The sequence below is a fragment of the Vollenhovia emeryi genome, unplaced genomic scaffold, assembly GCF_000949405.1.
Source record: "Vollenhovia emeryi isolate VEMERY1.0 unplaced genomic scaffold, V.emery_V1.0 DF939125.1, whole genome shotgun sequence".
Taxonomy (NCBI): domain Eukaryota; kingdom Metazoa; phylum Arthropoda; class Insecta; order Hymenoptera; family Formicidae; genus Vollenhovia; species Vollenhovia emeryi.
Genome location: NW_011967241.1, coordinates 832,278 through 841,528, shown reverse-complemented (window position 1 = coordinate 841,528; position 9,251 = coordinate 832,278). Strand labels below are relative to the sequence as shown.

Below are 9,251 nucleotides of genomic sequence, written 5' to 3'. Positions count from 1 at the left end.
GCCTACCGCCCAATTCGAGCGCGTGGCGAGATGTGCGCATAGCAATATCGATCGCCGGGCGGTCACATCTTGCCACGCGCTCAAATTGGGCGGTAGGCCGGCCTAAGACAACGATTTTTCACAATTAATTACTCGTTAACTATTACGAAAATTGCAAAATGGTACAGGACTTTTCCGTTCATCTCGATCCGTTCTACCATCTCAAAAATTTTGTCGGATATGGAAAGACTCACCCTGTATACTACAATTGATGATCCTTAAAGATCTACGTCTATTAATTGCGATATGATCCAGCAGCCTTCTAACTTCGCATTCTATTCCGCTTATCCGCCGAGGAGGCAATGTGCTGTTGACCAAACTTGTCTCCGCATCTGTCGCATAATCGTTTGTCATCAAATCAATATCATCTTATCCTGACGTTATATTTCTTTTCAGCGGCAATGTACGGATCGAACGTACGGGTCGATATGAACTTGTACCCAGTGCAGTAAGACCGAGGCGCGTTTATCTCTTCCGTTAGTGCGGATAAAATTCTACGTATCGTTTTTATTTGTGTAATCGCTTCCCCAACTCTTTTCGTACAGTCAGCAAGAAACTTTCCTTCCTTATACTCGATGTATTTAATCATTAAACTTGCTTACTTTATTTAATTGCAACTTACTTCGTGCACACTGCGCTATTTATCATTGATCACGAGTGGATTTTTTTTATTAAAATTAATTTGAAATAAAAGCCAACGGGGGAGAAAATATCTATGTTTTAGATCATTTCCCAATTTGAAAATGTGTCATTTCTTTGTTTAGTGTCCGAAGGAAGTTTTAACTTGGTTTTTCAATCAAAGTATTAGATGTGATGGAATCCACTTACTTTTTCGAGTACTGAGTACCACAGTTCATTCTTTGATTGTATTTTACGCAAAGTCAAGGGTGTTCGAAACAAGTTTTTAAGATCTATGTGTGTTTTCAAACTATGCCAAATTAACTACGCCAAAGCTATTACGCGATCGCGCGGGACAAAAGGCTAATGGAAGCAATATCCGATTTCACTTTTTTACCTTATCTTACTTTTATTTATATTCTTCACAAGACATCTATTGTCATCAATTTCTAAACTCACTACGCCGCAATGCGGTGTCCGATCAACCAATGCAAAACCAATTTTTACCCACGAATGTGCCGCGAGGGCACGCATTATCGCACCGATTATCGGCTTTGTTCTCATCAGCAACGAGCTCTGACTCCGATGTTCTCTTTGTTTACGTGTAAAAGTGGAGGCGGTGGCTGCCACGGGAGTCATCCGAAACCACGACAACTAGCGACTTGGTCACGGTGACCAAAGAGACCAAGACGAGACAGTCGAGTTAAGAAGACCCGAGCGCGGGACATGCCTGTCATTGTGCGGCCGTTTCTACTTCCTGCTTCATCGCGGATGCGATTTTATGCGGCATAAACCGGCCAAATTGTACACTCCGTAATCTGCACACCGTGAATATTTCGTTCCGGGTGTGGATGCGATCGAAAGAATTAGAGAGAGAGACTGTATAATAGGGATATACCTTTGTAAGGGCGCGTAGTAAGTACAGATGGGTTTGGTGCATGGGCCCGGAAACACGGAACCGACCCGATTTTATTTCTCTCGAGCAGAGAAAATGATTTGTTTCCCTATTATTTTACTCTTTTTTCTGCGGTGAAGTAACTACAGGTTCGCCATAGACAGCAATCAAAGACTTTAATGTAAATTATAATACAAGTTTTATTCCGTATTTGCTTCACTTAAAAGTTTATTGTCAAAATTGCGCAGATATGATCCTCTAAATTCGAAGCTATAACACTCAGTTTTTAACGTTTTAATGCGTTTGCAATTTTATTGTATATTCAACTAAAATATATAATTATATGCTTTCGCATACAAATATTTCAAGTTACGAATCATTTTACTCGCATTTGCGCCGTGAAACGTTTAATAATTTCACTTTAATTATTAATTTTAAACGTTATTGCCGTAAAAGTTATTTGATTGCTACTGTATTAGCGCAATTACGCCATTATTTTCCACTTCATTTTTTGCTCCTGTTCCAATGGAATTTTATTTTGGCTAAACTTCTGGCCACGACATGCTTTCCGTTTAGTTGCAAGTCACTCAATGCTTCCTTTTTCAAATTAATTCTCCGTATTATTATTTATGGCAAGTACAAGTTTGTTGTACTTGCTATAAATTTATGTAATTTTATTCAACTACAAACTTCCTACATTTTATTAATATTCTTTAAAACGTATGTCCACTTAAAATTACCGTTTGAATTTTACATTATATAAAATCTGATTTCGACGTACACAGATATATCTGAGCTGTTTTACATTTGATACCTCCATTAATATTTCTTTACTTACGTCGAAATTGTTTCTGTGTCACGATTAGAAGTCTGGCCTGTATATTTGTTGTTTTTTTCACTTGATATGTTTCGCAAGCCCTTCACCAACCCCTCTCACATAGAATAGGACTCTAGAATAGAGATTATCTAACGTTAGCGAGAGAGATTAACGACGTGGCAGCGTAAGTCGAGAGGGCAGAAGTTATAAAGGGTTTCCTTATTCTTCGCCGTGGATCGTTGCGCGACAATCGTCTCGCGTAATTTCCGGGTAAATGTCCGAGTTGCATCAACGTGTCTGATGACCGCACGAGCACTTTCTTCTACTTCTCGATTTCTGCGCACCTGCGCAACGGTAGTTCGAACGTCGGAGTCTTTGCGCCGTGCCTCCTTTTTTTACTTAGAAGCTTGCATGGATTAAGTAGCATGTGATGTTGGAATGACGTGGCCGGAATGATCTAATCCATTCCTATTGTTGCTCACAACAATAATCCAAGACCCAAGTGACGTTCGTTTTTTTTTCCGTAGGGTATAGTTTGTGTGACGTGACATGTAGATAGTTTCTTTGCGTTGGAATTTGAGACTTGTCTCTGTACAATAATTTCTTAATACAAAAAGCTGCACTTGAGTAAAAGAATTAAGAGTAAATGAAAAGTTCACAGTTGTACATAAATACACAATTCAATGTTCTCTTAATAGCAGGGAAAAGGAAAGGCAACGCGGCATCTGTAGGCAAAACGGACTCTCATTAAACTATCTGAACTATTAATGCCATTTAGAAGAAGCAAGCGGATTAACATTGCTTGCTTCTAAATGGCACTGATAGTTTAGATTTAATGAAAACGCTCCGTTTTATCTACAGATGCTGCCTTATCTTCCTTTCCCCGACTCTTCAGTAACTCATATAAATATTTACGAATTCAATTCGCCCCTTTGATTTAAAACCCACATCAACAATGGGTTACATCAGTGCTGTCACTTGTTACTATCAGTGGATTCGTTCTTTAAGAAAACAATGAGGAGCACACAAAGTTTGGCAAAAATGACAGACTCGCTTGAGCAAGACGCGCGAATGACCGTCCGCGATTGAAAAGCTAATCTTCCGCTGTCTCTAATCCAGGGGCCAGAGATGACGGTACGAGAAGGTCGCGGCTGGAGCGGATGGATCGCGATCGAAGCGATCGCATGGATCACGACTACAGCGAGGAGGAACACGGCGTCGATTACGGTAGTGCCTCGAGACGTCGCCAGCAGCAGGACTCGCGTGCTCTTAATGCTATTTAGGAGCTGGGGCCCCGGGGCCTGTCGCTTCAGCGCTGTCCCCACCTGCGCACCACCGCCCTTTAGCGGGCTCGCCTCCCGGTAACGCTACCGAACGCTAGGAAGTGCGCAACGCTACCTCGCGATAAGATCGCTGCGCTCTGTTAGTGGGGCTGTTTCCTGTCGCGCTGCTATATGCTAAGAAAGACAAGAAGAGTACAGAAATCCAGATCGGCTGACAGCACACGCCACCAACGAATGTAAAAGGAAAAGAGATGCTACCATAATATCGATTCTATCCGGGCGCACCTCGACGATCTCGAGACCGTCGACGATTCATCTCCGCGTACCTTATTCCACCGTGAAACCTCGCTATCGATACGCTACCCGTCGCCATGGGGCGCGCACGTCAATCCCGGAAACCTTTCACGCTTGCATCTTTATTCGCGCTACCTGCAAGGGAAAAGTACAAATCGCAACGCAACATTTTATTGCCGTTTAATTAGGGGATACGAGTTCAGTTGCGAACACGACTGCTGGGGAAATTTTTTGCCATGCTCTAAACGCGCATCCTTATCTTCCGCAAGCACTCGCATCTGTAATAATACACCACTTACGAGTATACGCTGCTGTTATTCCTTTTTACTCTACTGCACGGAAAGGAAATTATGTATCAACCAAAATCTGTATTCTTAATAATCTGGATACTTGCTTAATATTGCAATCCATAGCAAACACAATCGCGGCAGCCCGTGAACGTTCGATTCAAGCAACTTCTTGTTTCTTTTTCATTCAACAGCATTTTTTTCCGTGTAGATACTTCGATAACATTCGCGATCAACTTAATTGTACAATTATACTTAATGAAGGGAACATGTCAACATGCCCATCCCCGCTCATTGTAACGACTAAGCGTACACTGAGAGAAAAAATAGTCATTTTTACAAAAAAAATAGTCATTTTTGGAGCCAACCATATTTTTTATAATTCCTCCAACGTAAATTATGGTTGACCTAACAATGTGATAGTTCTCATAACCACAATATTGGTTGTCATAAACCAAAATATGGTTGGCTCCAAAAATGACTATTTTTTTTTCTCTCAGTGTACTATGCCAAACAATATCAAATGCTCACTGTAATAATTGCTGGCCATGACAAAACGCACGCATCGTTTCGAGATGCACATTACATAACATCTTTTGCTACTTTATAGTAAAGAAGACCGTGGAATAATCTTGTAAAAGAGAATACACACACACACACACTTGACTGCGTTCGGTTCTCCTCGTTAAATATACGCTACTCAAAGTCGTTCATATCAATCGACCACTGTGCATTTTTCACGCCAAGAACTTACCCTCGAACCTCTTTCGAAAGACTCACATACGATTAAGGAGAAGCAACTCGAAAAATTATGTCGACAGTTTCGATCTCATTCTCAGAATCTGTACAGAATTTAAATTTTAACCGAATAATTTTGGAAATCTCCCGGAACAAGCTCCAATCAGTTGGCATAGATGAAAACGGCTTCGTACTCATACACACATTCTACGCATCTACATCGATCTTCGATGGACTTTGTTTGCGAACGCGAATTATTTGCCAAACTAAAATTACTGCAATAAGGGTGGATTTCTTTTAATACTTACGTGCGATTTTCCGATTAGCGAATTTTCGTCACGAACGCGATGATTGAGGGTTCGAGCGCAGTTAAACGATCGTTTGGAAGAAACGATTGAACTAACGGGAGTTCTAGCCGATTCGAAATAATCTTCCGGTGTCCTTGTCCATCGCAGTATACGCAGGACAAATTCTCCATACGCGGAATCAGCTCAACGACACTAGTAGACGCGCGAGACAATCGCGTGGGACGAGGAGACCAAGATAGAAAGTGCACTCGAGACAGAGTGAAAAGAGCCCTGGGGCCTTAAATCCCTGCACCGACTCCTCCCGGGCCCTAAAACCATTTATGTCGAATCGGCGATCGGCGATCGACGCGATACGATTGCCCTAATATTTCCAAGAAGTAAAAGTAACTCGCAGATGAAAACCTACGGACATCTTAAGGCGTTCTCGCAGCCAAAATAGCTCGGAATAGATCACGGCATAAATCATTATTTAGGGTAATTAATCAGAAATTTTTCCTATATATTATACGCGGTGGTGCGTGCAAATACCGCACTTTTGATTAGCGGTGTCCTACATTGTGTATGTTGCTGTATAAATTAGCATAAACTAAGCACAGGTAAATCTTGGATTGGTTTCCATGCGTTTCTTTTTTTCTTTCTTCGAGAATCGAGTAACGATTAGCTGTCCTTTCTTCGTGTGAAGAGAAACTTTTCAAAAGCATGCGACCCCCGTCGTCTAATATTTAAATATTACTTATGTACGCTTGTTTTATTCTAGTCGCCACACTCGAACGGCATAAGTACATTTGAGACATTTTTTGCAATTAATGTATTTTGACGAAGTTCGTAAAATTGTGAAATGTCGAATTGTGATTTGGATATCACATAGATTACTTTGCTCGTTTGGCTGTTTGCTGTTAAAACGTTAGATGGTACGTGTAATCGGCAAAGAGTGTAATGTCTGATGACATTTATGATTTAATAATAGTATACAGCGTGTCCTTAATTGGTATCAATTTTTTGCGTGCTATTTTAACTTGTAAATAAAATCTTTTAAAAGAGGTATAAAAAATCTTTTCAACTCTTTGCATTGTAAATTGTATTGAAAACTTCTTCTCTCCCGACGAAAGAGAGAGAAGGAGTGAAAGAGCTTAGGTCGTGATTCAACTATCCGAGATTATTATTTCGCAAATCATTAATGCAAAAGATTCGATTTTGTCGAGGCGCTGTATTACGTAATGTCTTGTTGCAGTCGACGATTGGTACCAATTAAGATCACGACTACTGGAGAGAACGCATTGCAAAGCGCGATTGATTTGCATACGCTATGATCATGTTCGTTTGTCTTTTTTAATACTTAAATCTTAAATAAGTACGTATTTACATACGGATATTCGCCTCTCTGAAGCACCTCGGAGCTTCGCATGAAATTTGGTGCCGACGCGAATTATCGCGCCAATATCGCTTATCAGTGTTGAGGATGTAAATTTTACCCTAGGAAGAAATTTTGTAAAAAGAGTTATAGATATAAATATCTAACGTCGCGCGTTTGAATAAGACGGTCGAGAACAGCGGAAGTTCTCCGATTCCTTAGCAAACCAATCGAGATACAAAATCGTCGCTGAAACTTCTCGATGTGAAATTTTCGTAACACATTTCGACGCTACTTCGAAACGAATTCGAGCGCAATACATTTCGAGACTATTAACCACGAAATTCTTTCGCAGCCCAGATTTGTACATATTAGGTAAATACATTTCGTCGTGATCGCTGTGAATCTATATGAAAAATTCACGCTGTTTTTTCTTTTGCTTCCGTACATCAAATTCATTTCTCATGTCGAGTGAGACCATCCGGAGGAAGTGCGAATATATACGAGTATTCTCGGTAGGAAGAAATCCGCTTGGTTAATCTTCAGACATGCTTATAAGTCGGAGCGATTACGAGTACGAGTGATTTAATGAGTAAGGAAACTTTCAGATATTTATACTTGCCTCAGAATGAAACATTGATGATATTAATACATTATTTATTTATTGCGTTAATAATTCGCGTTAATAATTAATAATTCTAACACATGAATAAAAGTAAAGGGTTTGCTTTAAGGTACGATTTCGTAGAGAATAAATTTTAAGTATGTGGGCTAAAATATATTTGACATTTTTTATAAGAGAAACTTAACGGCATGTATATATAATTTATATATTATAGTAAAATTTTGCAAAGCGGTTTTCTGCAGATCGAGAATATCGCTCGGTTGATCGATTGATTCCGCTTGGTTGCGGACCGCAGGTCCGAGGAAAGCCGCGAGCTGTAGCTATAGTTGTGCAAGGTGTAATATCTTATAGATATTTTTTAATTGTCAAGATGGAAATTTTTATAATATTTTGTAACTCCTCAGGATATAAGCAGCGATGAAAATTCACGCCATAAATATATTGGCGCATATACGTACACATACCGATCTACATACACGGAAACGTTCCTCTAGAGGAAGCGCAACCGCGGCGAAAAATATTCGACCTGGGTTTGAGACTTAGCGGCTTCGATTCACCCAGTTACTTTACCGCGTCGTTAATAATATTTCATCTATGTAGCGCTCAAGTAGCGCCGAGAATTCAGTATGTAGCTTGATGGAAGCGATCCTAAAAATACTTACATCCTTCGATCACAAGTGCTTAGATCGACGCTCGTAGTTTCCGTGTGTAACTACACGATTGACTCGGAACCTCGTTGGAAGGAGAAATCGCGTCGTTGAATTTTACAACCAGCCGAACTCTTCGATGTTCTTCTATTCTTAGATTAACATTAATTAATTCTTTAAATTCTTGTCAAGTTACACTCACGTGTAAAATAAGTTTCGAATACCTTTTGTTTCGCTGTACTTTGAATCGAAGAGAAATACTTGAGAACTAGCTTACGTTACGAAAGGAATAATTCACGTTACATCGTGCGCGCAAATGATCCAAAGAGTGTAAATCCTTTTACTTTCAAGCCAATCTACGCGAAATTCGGCGACTCGATCGGATGACTTTGTACAGAGTGCATTTACGTATAGAGTGCCCCGTCGTCTAGGCGTTACGTTAGATAAGGAGCTTTGACTAATCGAGGATGATCATAGGCGAGGTGTAAACTGAAACACTGAAAGTCGAATTGGGAACATACGAATTTTCTGAAGACTAAAATGAAACTCTACGAGTATCGACGTTAGGTGAAAGAGACGAAGGCTGGTATGGGAGGATGAATCTTCGATGTTGTACTTGTTGTACGAATTGTGCGCGTGTAGGGCGCGAACTGACCTGATAATTGCGTGGGATTTGGTTCGTTGGCTCGCACTGTGTGCATGTAGTAATAATAATTCGCTTAGTTAGTTAATTACGGCGTCGTATCGTCGACGGGCGCTCCTAGTCGCTGCTACCCGCGCGATCGATGCGTCCGCTCGCAAACGTTATGGATCCAAATATTTATTTGTTGAAAGGAAAAGAGAGTTTAACGAATTGATTGGCACCGTTTGATCGTATCGACAATTAAACGGCGATCGCTTGTAAACGACTAAGTATTTTGTCGCACCGTGTGCACGGCGGATTTGTAAGACGATGGGGTTAAGAGATCGCTTCTGGCTTCGAGTACGATCGGATCGGGTAGTCTCGAAGCTACCTGCGGATCCAATTTGACTTTATACAACGTACGCAGGGATGTAAAATTTTTTATGGATTCATCGTGGCGGAGTCGTCGACGGCGGTCACTTTGATAGTCGTAACGATGGATTGCGGGAACGATCGAGAGACCTCTTCGGGACGACAAGTGGTGTCTGTTGTTGACAGATTACGCGCGCTACGGTAACACTTGGACGCTCACTGATTATTTCATTCATCTACAGCGCGCATTTGTGAAGCGATTCCAGCCGCAATCACAATTGGCGGTGACGGAGTAAGATTGCGTTACGCAGGACTGTAGAGTTTTCAGAAGAACGTTTCAAGATAGGACGACTTG

The 9,251-nt window shown here is 40.8% G+C and overlaps 1 protein-coding gene across 18 annotated transcripts in view; it reads left to right on the top strand.

Moving 5' to 3' along the window:
* Positions 1 to 4,542, top strand: part of LOC105569199 (voltage-dependent L-type calcium channel subunit beta-2) — a 27,799-nt gene extending 23,257 nt beyond the window's left edge. For 14 of the 18 annotated variants that reach the window (XM_012025429.1, XM_012025426.1, XM_012025424.1 and 11 more), the window contains one exon: positions 3,489 to 4,542. In XM_012025429.1, coding sequence (XP_011880819.1) covers positions 3,489 to 3,652 — 164 coding nt within the window. In that variant the 3' untranslated portion in view covers positions 3,653 to 4,542. Of the gene's footprint in view, positions 1 to 435; positions 516 to 1,268; positions 1,573 to 3,488 lie in introns of all 18 variants that reach the window. The other 4 variants (XM_012025441.1, XM_012025439.1, XR_001009484.1 and 1 more) reach the window with 3 other exon arrangements.
* Positions 4,543 to 9,251: the final 4,709 nt, after the last annotated feature.